At 31.4% G+C, this 21,529-nt stretch overlaps 1 protein-coding gene and 1 long non-coding RNA gene across 2 annotated transcripts in view; one reads left to right on the top strand and one right to left on the bottom strand.

The window, feature by feature from the left end:
- LOC114330978 (uncharacterized) overlaps positions 1-21,529 on the top strand; it is a 270,005-nt gene that overhangs the window by 159,729 nt on the left and 88,747 nt on the right. The window contains exon 6 of the mRNA XM_050653719.1: positions 16,550-16,583. Within this exon, the coding sequence (XP_050509676.1) occupies positions 16,550-16,583 (34 nt within the window). The remainder of the gene's footprint in view (positions 1-16,549; positions 16,584-21,529) is intronic.
- On the bottom strand, positions 1,544-2,759 carry LOC126887757 (uncharacterized). The gene is made up of 2 exons (XR_007699193.1): positions 2,233-2,759; positions 1,544-1,895 (listed from the first exon to the last, which is right to left on the bottom strand). It is a non-coding gene; the product is annotated as an uncharacterized LOC126887757 (long non-coding RNA).

Raw genomic sequence — 21,529 nt, 5'->3', positions numbered from 1 at the left:
TTCTAGAAAACTTCTTGATGACTAAGGTTTTAATGCTGTGTTGATTGAAATGATAAACTGAAAAGTTTGTGACCCAACTTTTAAAAAAAAACAGAAAAATACCGAAATTTGACGGAAAATTGTTTGAAAATTAACAACTTCTCTTTTAATTTGTTTAAACATCTCGGACAAATCTCATTGTTTTCCTAATCCTTCAAAGATGACACAGTAAAATTTTTTAAAGGAAATATTAACAGCGACCAAAGATACAGCGAGGTAAATATGAAAAATCATCAAAATTGATTTTTGGATTTCTACATAAAATTTGATTTTTGAACATGTCCCACCCATTTGAGATAAAAATAAACTTCATATTCTCGATTCAGCGACCTCGAGAACATAAGGAATGACAAAAATTTGCCATTCACCTATCATGGTCGCTTTTTCGATTTATAAGCCTCAAATTAGGGGTGTGCCTCTCGCCTATAGTTCCATCATTTCATTTGAAGAAATATATACCTCAAATTCCCCAAAAATATGAGCCTGCAAGTAAACGAGGAGAAAACTAAGATGATGGCATCAACACCAAACAATAGAGCCAGAAACATCGGTCACCAATTCATGGTTGATAACTCTATCTCTGAAGTGGTGGACAAATTCACATACTTAGGCTCCCTGATCACCATAGAGAAAGTCATGACGGAAAAATCAAGCAAAGGATAATCCTAGCAAACAAATGCTATTTTGGACTGAGTAGATATATAAGAAGCAGAAACTTAAGCAAAAAAAAAACAAAAATAACCATATACAACACTCTTATAAAACCAGTGTTGACATATGGATCGGAGATATGGACCATCTTCAAATCAGATAAAAACCTTCTGTTTGTATTTGAATGAAGGATCCTGAGAGGAATATTCGGTGGCATCTGTGAAAATGGTTTTGGAGGAGGAGGTACAACTGCGAGGTATACCACAGATATAAACATATATTTGGTGGTAAAGACATAGTATATCCTATAAGAATAGGAAGACTGAGATGGGCACGACATCCAGCAAGATCACAGCAAAACACCCCTTCTAGAAGACTCCTTATGTCACAACCTGTGGGAAGTAGAAATAGCGGTAGGCCAAAACTCAGGTGGAAGGATGGTGTAGATGAGGATGGGAGAAAGATAGGCGCAGCAAACTGGCAATGATGGGCAATGGAATGGACTGACTGGCTAGGTAATAGGCTTAGGAAGGTCGAGGATCTTTCATAGGACTGTAACGCCATTGATGATGATGATGAGAATGGTAAATAAAGTGACGAATGAGATTTTCTAATTTAAGGATGGTATTAAAGGTGAGAAATTTTACCTGGGACTTTCGGTTCTTCTGGTTCTAGTGTAACCAAAAAGCGATGGACTACCCCAGCTAATTGAAACAATATTCGAAAATATTACCTCAACTAACCAAGATAGCCATCGTTACACCCTTAGCTTAGCTCAGTCACTCAGGTGTGTGTTCGTCTTGTCCTAACCTTAGAATGAACTCTGAAAATTGGAATGGAAGCAAACAAAACATAGTTTTTAACTAATCATGTTTATTGTTCATAAAGATATAATAAATAAAATGACTTAGTAAATTGCATTAACAAATGTATTTAAATTCTTGCTAAAAACTAACAATTCTGGATTATACTTATGGCTTTTGGTAGCTGATGGTATCTTCTTGATGTCGTATGGTACTGCTGCTGATTCTGCAACAGGCTCTGGGGTTGTAGGTGTTGTATTCCACCAGGCCTACGGATGTTGGTCGTTGCAGTCTTGGTAATGCGGTTGCAGCCCTGATGACATGGTCCTCGTTGTTCTATCGCCGGCGATTTGAGGATGCTTGCAGCTCCCGGAGGGAGGAAAGTGCTTTTATTCCCAAAAACTATAAAACAGAGACACATATCAATCATCAAGAAGAAAAACCAAAATATACCTTTGCCAAATAGTATTCAGAAATAGTAATTGGCAAGGGTAAATTACATAGAATTTAGATGAGAATAGTTAAAATTCTGATTACTAAACGTGCATATTAATAGATGAAAAGAAATATAGAAATCAAACACATGTAAATTAAAAAGATTTGAAACTAAAATATTAGAACACATGGTCTGACATTGGAAGTTAGGTTAGATATTTATAAAAAATGTTATAAGAAGGAATGGAATGGATGGAATATAATGACTGTTAGAAATTATTAAAAAAAACTGTTTGTAGCTCACCCCAAGAGGAAGATGATTTGTTGAAATAAAATGATTTATTTTTGAAGCTGCTTTGCTTTTTAAAACATTTCCACCTCCATTTTGAGAATGAGATATGGGGGTTGTCATTGTCATTAAAATGACATGACAACGAACCTTGTACCGAAATTTGAAATAACGAACATGGAACACGAGAGAAGATACAATGTAAATAGGGTTGCCTATTATAGAATGGACGCCAACCGATTTTTATTAAAGGGGAAAATTGGTAAACCAAATAGAAGAAGATAATTATTAATGAAATATTAAAGAAAATAAGGTAACATAATTATTTAAAAACAAAATATCAAAGATGTGACGTTTGTAACGTTACACTAGAGTTGCAACTGCAAGAACTGTTTTATTGTCGCCGAATAGTGCAAGCAATATATTATTCGACGCGCCTTGGCAAGACAAGAACAAATTTATACTTCAGGCTTTATATCACGTCCGGTTAAAAACTTGTAGCCGGAAGTGACACATTGTAGTCACAAAGATAGTACATGTAATATAATATCATGGGTGAAAACCTAGGACCCACGAAGTCCAATTACTTGTTCATTTACTTGTATGTCTCTTTGTTTTTGAATTTTATTTATAGTTTCTTCTGTTTCTGGCAACTGTGCCAAGCTCCTTGGTATATTTCCAACAATAATATATCCCTCCAGTCCAATCTCTGAAAAGAGAAATTATTTCTCTGTGCTCCAAATACTACAATAGATTAACAATTTGAATGGGAAATAAACCACAATTAAATTTAAAAAATAATTTTATTAACGTTTCGATGCCCAAATCGGGTGTCATTGTCAACAACACCTGACTTGGGCGTCTAAACGTTAATAAAATTATTTTTTTCTATTTAATTGACAACGACACCCGATTTGGGCGTCGAAATGTTAATAAAATTATTTTTTTCAATTTATTTGTGGCTTATTTCATATCTAAACAGTTAATTATAAAAATGCCACATAGTCCAGAAAGCCACTGCGCATCCGCTAGGAAAAATATTCTAATTCGGATTTTTTGCACAATCTTACTCAAAAAGGACTCCTTTTAACAAATTTGCATGTTGCCAGGACCAAAAGATGGTCAAAAATTTTTTAAACGTTTTTTTTTTTGTTTTTTTCCTAAAATTATTTTTTTCGCATGGAAAAGTTTTTTTTAGGTTTTTTGGATCATTCCAAACCGAAAAGGTCTTTAGTGACTTTTCTCTAAAAATGATAGTTTTTGACATATAAGCGATTAAAAATTGAAAAATTGCGAAATCGGCCATTTTAACCCTCGAAAACTATGTGAAAAACTGAAAATTTTAATGTTGCCAAGGTAGGTAAATATTCTTTAAACATCGATTGATGAAATCCCGAAGAGTTTTTTGCAATACAATATTCAAAACTCCTTTGTTTTTTAATTGCTAATCAAGCGTGCGCGACACTATTTTCCACCGACAGTATGGTGCAAATGAAAGGAATAAATTCGTTATTTCGTAAACCGGCGACTTTAAGGAAAAATCCCGCAACAGGTCGATTTTTATTTTTAAGTTATGATATTGTGGCATATATGGTATACTAGTGACGTCATCCATCTGGACGTGATGACGTAATAGATGATTTTTTTAAACGAGAATAGGGGTCGTGTGCTAGCTCATTTGAAAGGTTCTTCAATTCTCTATTCAGTAATATAAACATTTACATAATTATTTATACAGGGTGTCCAAAAAATTTTTATTAAATTAAATTATTTGACAAAAAAAAGAAGTAGAAGGACACCCTGTATAAATAATTATGTAAATGTTTACATTACTGAATAGAGAATTGAAGAACCTTTCAAATGAGCTACCACACGACCCCTATTCTCATTTAAAAAACTTCATCGATTACGTCATCACGCCCAGACGGATGACGTCACTAGTATACCATATATGCCACAATATCATAACTTAAAAATAAAAATCGACCTGTTTCGGGATTTTTCCTTAAATACGCCGGTTTACGAAATAACGAATTTATTCATTTCATTTGCACCATACTGACGGTGGAAAATAGTGTCGCGCACGCTTGATTAGCAATTAAAAAACAAAGGTGTTTTGAATATTGCATTGCAAAAAACTCTTCGGGATTTCATCAATCGATGTTTAAAGAATATCTATCTACCTTGGCAACATTAAAATTTTCAGTTTTTGACATAGTTTTCCAGGGTTAAAAATGTCCGATTTCGCAGTTTTTCAATTTTTAATCGCTTATATGTCAAAAACTATCATTTTTAGAGAAAAGTCACTAAAGACCTTTTCTGTTTGGAATGATCCAAAAAACCTAAAAAAAACTTTTTTCCATGCAGAAAAAATAAGTTTAGGAAAAAAACAAAAAAAAACGTTTAAAAAATTTTTGACCCCCTTTTGGTCCTGGCAACATGCAAATTTGTTAAAAGGAGTCCTTTTTGAGTAAGATTGTGCAAAAAAATCCGAATTAGAATATTTTTTCTAGCGGATGCGCAGTGGCTTTCTGGACTAACAAGGAAATAGCTTCAGAACAATACCACAATAGACTACAGGTTCACCCAAACATATTGGTCACCAATCTCCTGACACCCCTACAGAACAGAAGACTAAAAAGGACAGACACTCTTGACCTCAACACTAGAAACTAATTAATCATTTCAATTACTATTGTACTATTCAAATTAATTCAATTAATTACTATTAATTAATAACTGTATTAATTCAATTATTATTGTACTCTTTTAGGTATTCACCAATGGGTGAATACTGACTGTGTCTGACTTCTTAAAACTCCTAATATGTATTGTTTATTATTTTGTATAAAATAGATCGCAATAAAATGGATGTAAAAAAAAGAATCTGTGTTTACTTTGTACGCACATATCTATTATATGATTTCTTAAAAATAACTATACTTTAAACAGTTTGTTTTAATTTTTTTTAAACACCAAACTAATTTTGTGCTTACCGTTTTCAAAAAAATAAAAAAAAGTATTGGATTGTACTGGATTCGAACTCAAGGCCTCTCGATTTCTGGCCGAATGCTATACCAAATACGCTACGACGACGGTGTCTGTATCGGTTCGGACGTACCTAATGACAATTCACGGTAACAAACAGACAAGATGACGTATAATAAATAGGTATACAATAAAATGTTTTAATAATACTCATCTTACTCCTGAGGAAGACAAATCCAAAGACACAAAAATTATAATAAATATATAAGAGTAGTTTCATACTTCTTATTCGTGTAAGAGATAGCCGTATGAATTCATCTAAAAAAGAGTTTATTTACAATATGTACAATAAAGATTATAAACATTAATATAACAATACTAAAATAACTTAAAAATACAAACCTAAAAAAGAGAATCAAGAACATGCTATTTCTTACTCTGAGTTTTTGACAACTGTCAAATAATTATTTACAAATGTCATTCAAACTAAAATTACACAGTCATGCCACCTAAAACTATAAATAACTTAAAATAACTAAATGTGGTTTTATTGAAAATAAACATAGTTTTATTTTTACATCCCCCCACCAACAGGTATGACAAACCATGAAAGTCTATGGTTGGTCACAAGGCAACAATTTTGAGATGTGAAAATAGTTCATATCGTTCCTTTTGTATCCGATATCTATTTCATATAAAGTATTTGAAATTTGTTTTTTTATTTGAAATGGAGCTAGTCTTACTTCATCAAGTTTTTTTCTATTTAGTTTGGATTTATTTTCTACATATGCCCAATCTCCTTCTTTAAATTCATGGAGTTTTCTATTTTTGTCATACAGCTTTTTTTTATATTCATGATGTCGTACTGAATTTTTATAAGCTATTTGCTTATCTTTTGATACATTTCTTGTTACACAAAGTTCCTCGGGAACAATCGGATCCGCTTTTCCAAAAAGCAAATATTCTGGGCTGTATCCGGTTACGGAATGATCTGTTCTTTTATATTCATCTATACATTCTTCAGCTATTTTTGTCCATGCTCTACTTCTAGTTTCATTTAGTTTACATCTTATCCTATTAACTAATGTTTGATTAAGTCTTTCATTTAAACCATTCGAAAATGGGCAGTCTACTGCTGTAAAAACCAGTTGAATATTTAACTGTTTCATATTATTTCTAAATATTTTGGAATTAATTCCCGGATACTGATCTGTTAATAATGTTTTTATGGGGTGTTTATCTTGAATTTTAGAGATTAGTTTAATAAAATCACCTGTCATCTGATTTTTGGAAGTAACTGCAAATGCATATCTGGTAAAATGATCTACAAGTAAGTGGAGGTATTTTTTTGTTGAACGATTGCCAGCAAATCCTCCTATTGTATCTAGGGACATTATCTCGAAGGGTTCTTTTGCCGGACCTAATTGTGACAAGAGACCATATTTTGGACCTACTCTTGTTTTATTTTTACAGCAGATCTCGCATTTCTGGCAGATATTTTTTGCCAGTAAATCCAAATTATTAATGTAGTAAAAGTTCCTAATTTTGTTAATTACTTTACCAGCACAAATATGACCATAAAATTTGTGAATTTTTGTTATTAACTTCACTCCAAAATCTTTGGATAAAATTATTTTTTTCTGGTTCTTCCTTAATTTATAGAATACATCTTGGCTAAAAATTGTTCCTATCATTTTATCTATAGCTTGTCGATTATTATTCTGGTCTTGTTTTATCTCAGTTAATGTCACTAGGTTTACTGTTTTTATAAATGTTTCTGCATTTTCTATATTTTCCAAAACTGGGTTTCTAGAAAGGCAGTCTGCTTCTACATTTTCTTTTCCAGGTTCATATTTAATGTCGAAATCAAATTGTGAAAGAAAATGAGTCATATCTCCTAATTCTTCATCTGGCCTTGTACGAAGTTCTCTTCCCTCAAGGGGCTTATGATCAGTAATAACGACAAATTTCTTTCCCATTAGCCAGTATTGCCAAAATTTTAATGCTTCTTTAATTGCCAGGCATTCTAAAAAAATTGCTTTTTTGTTTTTCTGATATTTGTTCAATTTTTTTGAAAAGTAAGCCACAGGTTTCATTTCTCCATCTTCTTGTTTTTGTTTGAGAACTGCACCAACTCCTAAAATACTAGCATCAGTATATATAATTGTAGGAGCATTTGGGTCAAAAATAGCGAGAATAGGTTCAGAGCACAGGATACTCTTTACCATATCAAAGGCTGTTTGGCAGCTTAAAGACCAGTGAAATTTAATATCTTTTCTAAGTAAATTATGTAATGGCTCTAATAACCTAGCTGAGTCTTTTATATATTTGTGGTAAAAATTTACTTTTCCCAAAAACTGTCGTATTTTTTTTCTGGTATCTGGTGCTGGAAAATTTCTGATCGATATTAAATTATCATGTAAAGGACGAACTGAATTGTTTCCCACAATGTGCCCCAAATATTTTACCTCTTCTCTTGCAAAATTACATTTTAGAAGTTTGAGCCTAAATCCCTCTTCAAGAATGGCTTCCATGAGTCTTTCGATGTGCTCTAAGTGTTCTTCAAATGATACTGAAAATATTAAAATATCATCTATGTAATTTATACAAAATGGATTTAAATTATGTTTTCTGATAATATTACTTAAAATCCTTTGAAATATTGCTGGTGATGTTTTAAGCCCAAAAGGTAAGCATTTCCATTGCCAATGACCATCTTGTGTAACAAAAGCTGTCTTATATTTATCTTTATTCCGAACTGGAATACACCAAAGAGCAGAATTTATATCTAAAGTAGTAAAGAATTTAGCATTCCTTGTTTTGGTCAAAATCTCGTCAATTAATGGAAAAGGTTGTGGTTCGGGAACAATTAATTTGTTTAATTCACGAAAATCAATGCATAATCTTGTTTTAGATCCTTCATCTTTTTTAAGAGCCAATGTAACAGGTGCTGCAAAGGGCGAAGATGATTCTTCTATTAAATTTGCTTTTAACAATTGTCCAATTTGAAATTCTATCTCTTTTTGGTCATCTATTGAGCATCTATACGGCTTCTTTGCGACAAATTTATGTTCTAAAAGTTTAATTTGAGCTTCATTATTTTGAACTTGCCCAATATCAAATTTATGTTTTGCAAAAATATTGTCATATTTATTTAGTAATATTTCTATTTTACTTTTCTGCTCTGGCTGTAAATGTTCTAATTTTGCTTCAAAAAGCTCTGTGGGAATTCCTTCATTAAAGTTTATTGAATATTCTGTCAAATTAACATTGTGATTAAACTTTTCAATCTTCTCTTCAATATCTAGATCTAATCTTTGATAAATTTCTAAATCAAAATCTTGTTTCATTTGAAAATTCAAAATAGAATCCAATCCAAGTAGAATATCATACTCGAAATATTCATCATTAATTACAAAAAGATTAACATTTTTCTCAATTTTATTAATTTTCATTTTTGCAATTAGTTTTCCTGTAAAATTTGTTCTGCCATTTATCGTTTTAAACATATTCCTATCTTCATGAATAACTAATCCCAACTTACCTGCTACCTTCGAATTCAGAAGAGTAACATTCGAACCTGGGTCATAGATTCCACATAATTCTCTATTATTTAGGAATACTTTTAATTTGATCAATGGCAGCAAATTCAGTTTTTTTGGTCGGTTACCGTTTCATTTAATGTCTCCTGTATAGCAATATTATTAACATATTGAATATCATTTGATTTGTTTTCTTGTATTGTCCTTCTATCTTTTTGCTTTAAACGACACATTGCTTCTGGATGAAACCTCCCAGGGAATCCTTTTTTATCACAATATTGACAACTATTTTTTTCTTTTGGTATTATTGTATTTAATTTGGTAGGTATTTGTACAAAATTTGGGTTTGTCTCTGATTTTTTTTTGCTTATAACTGAACTCTCCAACTTTCGTAACTCACCTATCAATTTTTCCATTGTTGTAACCTCAGCTCTATTAATATTATTTTGTATATGAATTGGCAAATTTGTCACAATTAAATCTATTAATATATCAATAGGAAAATCATTTTTGATATTTAGCAATAAATTTTCTTTGCGAAATGCATAATCAACAAGACTACCACCTACATACTTAAAAGAATAGGCTTTTCTATGATTATCCCAACCTGTTTGACAAAAACTATCTAAAAAATTAACTTTCCATACCTCAAAACTGTTATCTAAGCCTAATGTTATTATTTTTGATTCAAACCATTCCTTTGCTATTCCATCAAGAAACAGACGTAGAATCAAAATCTTGTCTTTATCAGCATCCACCTCACATCGCGAACATTCTGATTCGAAGGTCTTGAGCCATGAATTCATTGGAACATTTTTACCATCAAAATTTCGAAGTACGAAATCATCTTTTATTTTTTTGTAATTTTTCTTTTCAACTTTAGGTATACTATAGTTTATTTTTTAACCAGGAGGAGCAAACTAAAAAGACAGATTCACATCCATGAAAGTCACTAGAAAAATAACCAAATACATCTTCTTTTTTGGTTGATCATGTCAGCCCTGAACGGTAATCCATAAATATTATATTATATTAATACGTCACTAAAGAGTTCTAAAAATACCTGCTTTTTATATCAAAGCAAACAAAAAATCTAAAAATTAAAGGAATAACACAGAAAATACACAAAATCGCCGATATAACTTAATTAACCTATGAAATGTCAATTGTGTCAAAATGTGATAAATATCAATAGTGTCAAAATCTTATATCAGTGGAGTAAACTTGCCTGCGGTTGGACCAATTACAAACAAGCATTACAGCGCGGTAAATTTGAATCACTCCTCTTGGTTTAAAAACAAACCATAGTATCACCAAGTTTCTGGAGCAACTCGACTAATGGTGGAGATTGTTCAATCGCTTCTTTCTTCTCATACACTGGTAATAAGGTCTGTTGTAGGTACTCATTTTGATAAACCACATCACCATCTGAATCAAAATAAATCACTTTCAAATTATCATCTAATGAAATGGTACATGTTCTAAAGCATCCTCTTGATTTCATGGATGCTAAAACATTTTTTACTTTTTTCAGACGAAATAGTTCAGAATGATAATCTTGAAGTTGCTTTTCAGCAGGCATTTCATAATAGAAAGGTGACTGTGTTGGCTGCAACCACTTAAATTTACATACATTCTTCTTACTATCAGTACTGCTTGCTTCTATAGCAATACAAATTTTCATTGATGTAATATTCATCCTTAATTTGTACAAATAACGGTTTGAAAATCTATTTTTATCACTATTTTGGCTTGGTCAGCTTAAGTTCTTGATTTATAAGAGTAGTTTCATACTTCTTATTCGTGTAAGAGATAGCCGTATGAATTCATCTAAAAAAGAGTTTATTTACAATATGTACAATAAAGATTATAAACATTAATATAACAATACTAAAATAACTTAAAAATACAAACCTAAAAAAGAGAATCAAGAACATGCTATTTCTTACTCTGAGTTTTTGACAACTGTCAAATAATTATTTACAAATGTCATTCAAACTAAAATTATACAGTCATGCCACCTAAAACTATAAATAACTTAAAATAACTAAATGTGGTTTTATTGAAAATAAACATAGTTTTATTTTTACAAATATATTTACTAAAAACACTAATATATTCTTTTCACACCTTTTCTTGCACTGATTTCACTGATATATTTATACATAACTAGAAATATTTAGCAACTAAACGCCAAACTGTCTGTGTGCGCATGCGCGCAGTATTATGAAATTTTACTCTCAATCGCGCCTAAAGAAGTATAACTTCAAAAAGTTTCTTCTGTTTAAGTGTGTTCCAAGTTTTAAATAATATCGGTAGTTAAGAAAATTCAGATCAGCTTTACAAATCACATATCATGGTGCCTTTTAAATTCTGTATAAGTGAAATAATGAATAGTGCGGCAGATTCGTGCAATATATTATAAGAATTGCACATTTAATTATACAAGCGTATAATTTGGTCCACATATACTGCACAAATAACGGTTCAAATTCAGATATGAGACCATCTCAAATTTTGCCTTTTACAAAAATGGCGGTCATTCAAAATGGGCGGCTATACATATATGACTAATAGCACGATATCTTTTGAATGAAAATTCCGATTTCAACCAAATTTGGTACGTAGGTTCGTTTTGTGATTTACAAGATCGATGCCATAAACTGGAAGAATCGTTTTACCAGAAGTTTTGTTTTTGCTGGTTCTTTATGTAAAACTATTTTATATTATGTAAATAATTTATTTTCAATTTTTTCACCCTGTATATATTAATTTTTCAAAATGGTAATACCACTATTGAAAAGAGCGTAAGGATATGTTTTAGGAAATATTTTGAACTTTGTAGTTATGTTAATTATAATTACCATTTAATAAATACATAACGTATCTTCACATAATATATGTGTCAGATTCGTGCAAATATTATAAGAATTATTGTACATTTCATGGTAGAGTCATATAATTTGGGCAACATATACTACACATACAAAAGTTCAAATTTAGGTATGAGGCCATCTCAGATTTTGCCTTTTACAAAAATGGCGAGCATTCAAAATGGAGGCTATACATATGTGACTAATAGCACGATAACTTTTGAACGGAAAGTCCGATTTTAGCCAAATTTGGTATCAAGTTTCTTTTTTTGATGAATAAGAACGAGGTCTTGAACCGGAAGAATCGGTTTACCAGAAGTTGTGTTTTTACTGTTTTTTATGTAAAAATATGTTGTTTTTTTTTTTCAATTCTTTCACCCTCTATATACTAATTTTTCAAGAAGGTAATACCGCCATTGAAAATAGTGTAAAAATATTTTTTAGGAAAGATTTTGAACTTTTTAGTTATGTTAATTACCATTTAATAAATGCATAACGTATCTTCACATGTACCTATGTGCGGTAGATTCATTTTGAATGCCTGCCATTTTTGTAAAAGACGAAATCTGAGATGGCCTCATATCTGAATTTAAATCTTTGCATGTGTAGTGTATGTGGTCCAAATTATATGCTTTTACCATTAAATGTACAATAATTCTTATATTATTTGCACGAATGCGCCGCACATAGGTTCATAGGTACATGTTAAGATACGTTATGCATTTATTAATTGGTAATTAATATAACTAAAGAGTTCAAAATATTTTCTAGAAAATATTTTTATGCTCTTTTCAACGTCGGTATTAACTTTTTGAAAAATTAATATATACAGGGTGAAAGAATTGGTAAAAAAACAACATGTTTTTATATAAAAATCAGGAAAAACACAACTTCTGGTGAATCGATTCTTCCGGTTCAAGACCTTGGTCTAACACATCAAAATAAGAATCTATATAACAAATTTGGTTGAAATTGGACTTTTCGTTCAAAAGTTATCGTGCTATAAGTCACATATGTATAGTCGCCATTTTGCATGCTCGCCATTTTTGTAAAAGGTAAAATCTGAGACGGCCTTATATCTAAATTTGAACCTTGATGTGTGTAGTATATGTGGTCCAAATTATATGCTTCTACCATTTAATGCACAATAATTCTTACAATGTTTGCACGAATTTGCCACACATAGGTACTTGTGATGATACGTTATGCATTTATTAAATGATAATTAACATAACTAAAAAGTTCAAAATATTTTCTACAAAATATTTTTACGCTCTTTTCAATTGCGGTATTACCTTTTTGAAAAATTAATATATACAGAGGGAAAAAATTTAAAAAAAAACATATTTTTACATAAACAACCAGTAAAAACACAACTTCTGGTAAACCGATTCTTCCGGTTCACCATATCCCTCTTGTAAATCAAAAAGAAAACCTATGTACCAAATTTGGTTGAAATCGGACTTTTCGTTCAAAAGTTATGGTACTATTAAACACATAAGTATAGCCGCCATTTTGAACGCCGGGCATTTTTGTAAAAGACAAAATCTGAGATGGCCTCATATCTAAATTTGAACGTTTATATGTGTAGTATATGTGGTGCAAATTATATGCTTGTATCATTAAATGTGCAATTGTTTCACATGTCGGCCGCACTAGAAAGCATTTTACACAAAGCACAAAGTTAAAGAAAAATACTGTTGATATACAAACTGTTTTTATCCATTACAAATTGTTATTATTAGAGACTGGAAAATATGCACTAAAAAATGTCTAAAATATGCATGCAATATGCATTTTAAAACAAGCTGAATATGCACAATTAACATGCAAATATGCATTTATATATGCACTTATTTTTATATGAATAATTTTATGGTTTACGTTAAATACATAAATAAATAAAAAATAATAAAAATAAATAAATAGGTTTGAATTTAAACCAAATTGTATTATTATTTCTTAATATATTTTTTAACTTCAGGTTTTGTGACAAATAAAACGGCAAAATATTTTATTTTGACCACAAGATAAATAAGAGTACAATAAAATAAATGTACATATTTTTATTGTTACAATATTGATTCATATTTTCTAAACTAATATTATAAAAAGAGTACAATAAAACAAATTTACATATTTTTATTGTTACAATAAATAATCATATATTGATTCATATTTTCTAAACTAATATTATGTCTTCTATCTGTTAATATTTGTTTATAGGCAGAAAAAGATCTCTCAACGTCACAAGATGTAATTGGGGCATATTTAAACTTTGCTATTAGAGACGGATCCATATTAATATTTTCATCGAAGTTTCCAAAATTGATTATATTATTTATTGAACGCAATAAAGTGAAACCCTCATTTTTGTTTAAAACGTCATCAAGTTTATCTTTAATTTTTACTCCAATTTCCCCATTCAGATTTGTTATTTTCTGTTTAACCGAATCAACAATAGACATACTATTGTGAAGACATAAATTTTGAGCCTCTAATTTTGTAATTGAACTTTCAATGATATCGAAATTCGATTTTATATACAACAATTGATTTTTAATAGACTTTTCTTTAAAAATATTTTGACAGTTATCAATAGCGGTACAAGTCGGATCAAAACTTGAAATAACGCTTTTGATGTCGTCGTAGTGTTCAGATAAAAATATAGCACTTTTAAGCCAAGTTCCCCATCTGGTTAATACTGGTTCTGGTGGTAAAGGAATATCGGGAAGCATCTCCCTATATACCTGTACACGTAGTGGTGCTTTCAGAAATACTTTTTTTACATTATTTATTAAGGTGTTTACATTGGGAAATTCAATTCTAACTTTCTCTGCAACTCTGTTTAGGCCGTGCGCCAAACATGTACAGTGAATTAAATTAGGGAAAAAGATTTTAAGATTGGATGCAGCTTTCATCATATATGAGGCGGCATCACTAAGCATTAATAATGTTTTTTCAAATGGTACTTGATCAGGTAAAAAAAAATTTGTTATGGATTCGTTAACAAATCTAGCTATTGTAGCATAGTTTGTTTTTTCCAAACATTTTACACTAATTAAGTATGAGTTTTTAAAATCGCCAGAGTCGTTAAGAACTCCAACAATTAGATTCGCAATTTGTCGACCCTTTGTATCCGTTGTTTCGTCGACGGAAATCCAAAGATATTCGGCTTTTAACTGATTTTTAATACTCGTCATCACATCTTTGTAACATGCACTGACATATTTTTTCCGAAGAGTTGAAGAACTTGGTATTTGAGCTGGTTTATCTTTAATCTTGCAATAAGTTTTTAAAAAGTTTTGACACGATTTATGTTCTAACTTGTGCAGAGGGATATTGCAGTTCAAAAAAAAATGGCATAAATCCTTTGCAAAGGTTTCTTGCCCAACTGACGTATTCTGAATCTGCAAACTGTTCTGTAGAATCTGCTGGCGAGGTTTATTATCATTTTTTGATAGCTTAGTTTGGTGAAGTGAAGTTTTTATGTGTTGAACTACTTGGAATTTCTTTTGACATGGAATCTGGAATATAATGATAATGATGTTTTAGATGTTTTCGTAAATAGATACCTACATTAAAATGATCAAACTTTTTAAACCTCCCCCAATTTTTTTTTATTTCTCAAAGTGAAATTGAAATCGTCAAACAATAAAGTACAGTCAGTGTACCGTAGTATACAGGGTGGGCCACTCTCAACACCTCGCTCTGTATAAGCCAAACCGTTGCGAACTTTAAAAAACAGTTTTTGAAGAAATGGGACGGTTTGTCATTTTAGAATAGACAGACACATAGATGTGCAAAGAAGTTTGATAAGTTTAAAAATCTATTGAAGTGGAGAACTTACCTTTTTATCACAAATGGTGCAAAACATACTTTCACTGTCGATAACTTTTAGATGATTGTTACTTCCAATCCAACTTCTGAGAAGACTTGATTTTTCCCTTGCTACTTTAGGCATTTTCACAATAATAATAAAATGATTTTTTTACACAGTATAGTCAATAACTTGCAATCACAAAAGTTGAATAATCGGCGATTGATTTAAGACTAACCATTCATAAAATATAATAATCTATCCTACCCTTAAAATGCTTAAAATTTCGTTTTGGTTGGTTTTCCCAGAATAATTCATAGTTGGCCGACACCAGCAGAAAGTACAGGTAATATTTGTAATGTTATTCAAAATATAATCGGTATTTACTTAGGTAATTTGTAAATTCTGAGAAGTCTATAAATCTTAAATATCCGGATAATGATACCTGCAGCTATAAATAACGCCCATTATGTTTATGGGTACAACAACAAAGGAGCTTAACAGCAAAATATTTACTTTCACATTTTATTTTAATGGATGTTGATGTTACTAATATATACCTTATTTTTAAATGGGGTAGAGTAAATTCCCATCAAAATATGCATTTATATGCTCTTAAATCTCCAAATATGCAAGGCATATGCATTTATGAAAAACATGAGAAATATGCAGCATATATATGCATATGCATTTTGCATATAATCCAGTCTTTAGTTATTATATATCCATCAACGATGTATCGTTGGTAGCAGCTGTGACCGTAGGCTACATCTTGATGACTGTGATATTGGTATCCTCTTTGTTAAGTAGTGGTTTTAATGTTAAAAGAAAGGATACTTTTACCGAAAGTTTTTCGGCTGTTACACTGCAATGTATCCTGAATATAAATTAACTTAAATTGTAAATATTTCCCCGAACCGATCCCTTTTTAAATTTACAGTTCACATTTTTGGGTACCACTAGGACGCATTCTAACAGATTTATTATAGAGATCAATCGCTACGGTCGGACCACAATCACATTTCCGCAAATTCACTATATCCTCCCCAATATTTCATTAGAGAATGGATCATTAGTTCAAATGTACATTCATGTTTTTCGATTTTCAGGAAAGGGCGACTTCAAACCTACAGAGATAGATGGGTGAGTACCTACAGTATAATTTTGATAATCCTCGATCGTTATTTACCCCATTTTGCTCGATAAAATCGGCATTCTCGTTGCTGAAGTCAGATGCGGATCAAATTTATAGGATTAGTGGGTATTAGTTTACCGTGTGGAGAAAATAAAATAGGTAGAGTTTTAAAGGATTTTTTAATAGATGGATTTTTCTCAGTGGTAGTTACTTGATAAATTTATAATCAAATTCGTATGAATTATTCTGGTACATTATTTTACAAATGAATATACAGGGTGTCCCGAAAATATTGGTCATAAATTATACCACACATTCTGGGGTCAAAAATAGTTCGATTGAACCTAACTTACCTTAGTACAAATGTGCTTATAAAAAAAGTTACAGCCCTTTTTTCAATATATCGAAAACTATTGGAGATTTTTTATTGAAAATTGACCTGTATTATTATTATGGCAGAAACATCTTAAAACAAAATTATAGTGAAATTTGTCCACCCCATAAAAGTTTTATGGGGGTTTTGTTCCCTGAAACCCCCCTAAACTTTTGTGTACGTTCCAATTAATTCATTATTGTGGTCCCATTAGTTAAACACAACGTTTTTAAATCTTTTTGCCTCTTTGTATTTTTTCGATAGGCCAATTTTTATCGAGATGCGACTTCTTTTTTAATATGTTTACATAAAAATTGTATGGGAGTTTTGTTCCTTTAAACCCCCCAAATGTTCGTGTACGTTCCAATCAAACTATTATTATGGTACCATTAGTTAAACACAGTGTTTTTAAAACTTTTTTGCCTCTTAGTCTTTTTTTGATAAGTCACCTTTTATCGAGATGTTGCTTCTTTTTTAAAATATACCTGAAAATGTAAATTACAAATAAATTTTCAGATTATTATCAGGTCTTTTTAATCGTGCTTAACCATATACAAATATGTGGTGAATTCGACAAATATTCAAAATATCTCGATAAACACTGGATTATCGAAAAAGTACTTAGAGGCAAGAAAGTTTTAAAAACATTGTGTTTAACTAATCGTGCCACAATATTAATTTAATTGGAACGTACACAACAGTTTGGGGGGTTTAAATGAACAAAAACCCCATAATATGTTTATGGGGAGCACAAATTTCACTTTAATTTTTTTAAGATGTTGCTGCCATAAGAATGCCACTTGTCCATTTTCAATAAAAAATCTCTAAGAGTTTTCGATATATGAAAAAAAATCGATTTTTAGTTTGTAACTTCAAAGGCTGTAACTTTTTTTGTGTGCACTATTGTATATAGGTAAGTGAGGTTCAATCAACCTATTTTTGACCCCAGAATCTGTGGTATAATTTATGACCAATCTTTTCGGGACACCCTCATATAGGGTGGACCTCACTCATGGAATAAAATTATTTATGTCCTTGTTTTAAAAAATAATAAAAAAACGCGTTAAGACCCGTCGATTTTTATATGTAAATGTGGCTGATACAGGGTAGTGCACACATAAGCATAGCATACTCCATCATCTTTATTTTTAATGAAACGCCTTGTATATTTTTATATTTTAAATGCTCCTTAACAACCCGATCACGATGCATATAACATTGTGGATATTGGAACAGGGTGAAATTTTGAAACTATACAGTGTGAAAACCACTTATGGAATAAAATTGTTTGCGTCCTTATTTTAGAAAATTACAAAAAACTCTGAGTCGTGTCGCCTCATAAATTCAAATGTGCGTTATATAAATAATAACTTAAATATACAGGGTGATTTACGCAAGTTTTAATAGAACACCCTGTATATTTTTATATTTTTAAAATCAACTTAATAGCCTGATCTTAACAAAATATATTAGGCCTTTATGAATAAGACCAGGTGAAATTTTAAAATAAATATACTTTTTGTCAAGAAATTAAATAGATTATTTCATTCATAGGAGATTCTGACCAAGAGAAAGCTACAGAAATCTGCATTAAATCGATAATTTTTGATAATCTCCCGTCGTTAAGTATATTACGTCAGATACCCTTCGTTGCTACGAAAAAATACATTCAGTGACATTAATGACAATTAATGTTTTAAAAATTATAAAAGTGATGACTTTCAATCGTCAAATATTTATAAAAACTGTGTTTAATGGTACTTATATAAATAAATTACAATAAAATTTTGGTTTTGAACAGTTTTATTCATGAAATAATCGCAACAAATTGCACTCGACCTCTGAAATTAATATAGAATTTTTGCTCTCGTGACACTTTGACATAATTTCACTCGCCTTCGGCTCGTGAAATTAAAACTGTCAAAGTGTCACTCAGGAAAAATTCAATAATTTCAGAGCTCTTGTGCAATTACTACTGAAAACCCAATATACTGTTACTTAGTTTAGAAAACTGTTAATGTCTGATAAATAATTAATTTCAAAATTTAAGCTTGTATTATTCATAATAGACCCTACATAATATACTTTTTTGAGATAAGGTTGTTATGTAGCTTCTAAAAACATAAAAATATAACAGAGAACTTAAATCGAGTCGAAATTCATTTCACTTATTCCCCGTTAGAGGGCGTTCTGACCATACTGCGATATAAATTGTTTTAATTTATATCGAGAAACTACGGTCGTGATGGTGTAAATTTTTCTTCTTCGGAGCCTCCTTGCCAACAGGTAGACCTAGAAATAGTACTATCGGAGGACGGAGGGAGACATATTTGAATCAAAACGAAACCGTAAATTTTCTTATTTTATAAAAATATAAGTACAGGGGTTCCATTAAAAATAAAGATTAGGTATGGACTATGCTAGATTTGTGTGACATTTTTGCCAAATAGTTCAATGCCAAATTCATTCGCTCTACTATCAATACATGTTTGAACAGTCAACTTTTTCGTCATGTTTGTTAGCTAAGCTTATCGCACTAACCTGAAAATACATACCTCATATTGACTGGTAGACATTCTCTTAGTATTCGTAACCAGTTAGCATGTTTAACCTCTTCTTAAGTTATTTAAAATCATTTGTCTTCTCTACATTTATGATCTGAAGCACATCCAAAGCATTTCCTCAAAAGTCAACAGTCTTGGTTTACAGCCTATCCTTTTTCGGACCATTCATTCGCTCTTGCGGCTAATATAAGCTGTTTCATGTGGTTATTTCATAACAGTTTTCCGTCTAAAATTGGAACATAACACGAACAGAACCTCCACTCCCGTCAATCGTTAAAATTTTCAAACGAAAAATACGCTTTCTCAAGGTCTGCAAAGTAGGCTTCCGGCGGTGTTGAACTCCTCATTCGACTAAAATTTCTGCTCAGCGAGTGATTTGTTCAAATTTGGAAACAAAAATAAGTCGTACAGAGGCAAATCTGGGGATTACGGTGGATGGTACAGCAGTTCGTAGCCCAATTCGGCCATGGTGATAGCAGAAGTGTGAGCTGTCACCATAGCCGAATCACACTTTGTGAATCCCAGAAAATTGTGATCATCACATCTCTGGTCAATACGACAGTCTCTTCGCCCTCTACGGAGGACTTTCGCGGGGTGACGTTCACTGTATCGACTATTCTTTAGTCTCTGATGTATACCAGTGGAACAATGTTTCGTAGACGGTTATGAAACAACGTAGAAATTCCTTTACATTACACTTAAACCGCGTCAGACACTGCTGGTCTCATGGTTGCGCTTATTGCCTGAAGTGACAAAACGCGGTACTTATTGCGCCAACAGCTTTCTTATACCCAAAATTTCATGCATAATATTACCAACTCGATCTTTTGAGAATGTCTACTGTCTCAGCTATCATCCGCACCTTCAGTCGGTGGTTTGCCAATGCGATATCATGGATTTTTTTCACGTCATCCTCCGTGGTAGCCGTTTTAGGGGAACCTGGGCGTGACTTATCAAAAACCGACGTGCGACCACGTTGAAACTCATTAAACCAATTTTTGATAGTCGACATCGAAGGAAAAGAGCCACTGGACACAGCATCCGAGCGCTCTTTTATTTCGCTGTGTGATTTCCCTTCCAAGAACAGGAGTCAAATCACCAACCGATATTGCCCTTTTTATTTTTCTAAAATCCCCGGCGCCACTTGCGTTAGTGACGCCATCGGGCGAAGGGGCTAAGTACTTATCGGACTACCCATTATACAGGGTGAGTCATGAGGAACTGTACATACTCCTACCTCGTATAGAGGCTCCTATGGGGAATAACAAATGACCATTAAAAAGTGGTTTAATCTGCTCCCATTGTTTAATAATATACAGGGTGAGTTTCGCGTTTTGACAGAAATTTGTATTCGTCATAATTTTTGAACGGTCAGATCGATGTGTCTCTTATTTTGGCCAATCGTTACACTATTACCACCTAATCAACTAATTTATTCAAACTAGAAAAAAATCAGGTCCAGCTTTAAAAAAATTAGTTCGTTTGGGTCTTAGAAAAAATTTCACCCTGTATACGCTTTTTGAAAACTCTAATATGAATTTTACAAATTAGACAAATAGGCAATTAAAATGGCATATTTATTTTTTTCCGCACACGATTACTAAATTTTTTATAAAAAAATCAAATTTCACTATGAATTAAAAGTTTGGTAAAGCGAACCATAGATTTAAAAAAAAGTAACTTTTATTACAAAAATTATTTTTTTTTTTGCACAAATATAAGTAATTTATGTTACCATCCAATCAACTGATTTATTCAAACTAGAGAAAAATCAGGTCCGGATTTAAAAAATTAGTTCGTTTTGGTCTTAGAAACAATTTCACCCTGTATACGCTTTTTGAAAACTCTAATATAAATTTTACAAATAAGACAAATAGGCAATTAAAATGGCATATTTATTTTTTCCCCACACGATTACTTAATGTTTTATTAAAAAATCAAATTTGTCAAAATCGGAATTTTAACCTAAAAATAAAAAAAATGAACTCACGGTTTAACTCGCTACAACTCTGTTCCA

The sequence above is a fragment of the Diabrotica virgifera genome, chromosome 1 (assembly GCF_917563875.1).
Source record: "Diabrotica virgifera virgifera chromosome 1, PGI_DIABVI_V3a".
Classification (NCBI taxonomy): Eukaryota; Metazoa; Arthropoda; class Insecta; order Coleoptera; family Chrysomelidae; genus Diabrotica; species Diabrotica virgifera.
This window is presented reverse-complemented; position numbering and strand designations above follow the sequence as displayed.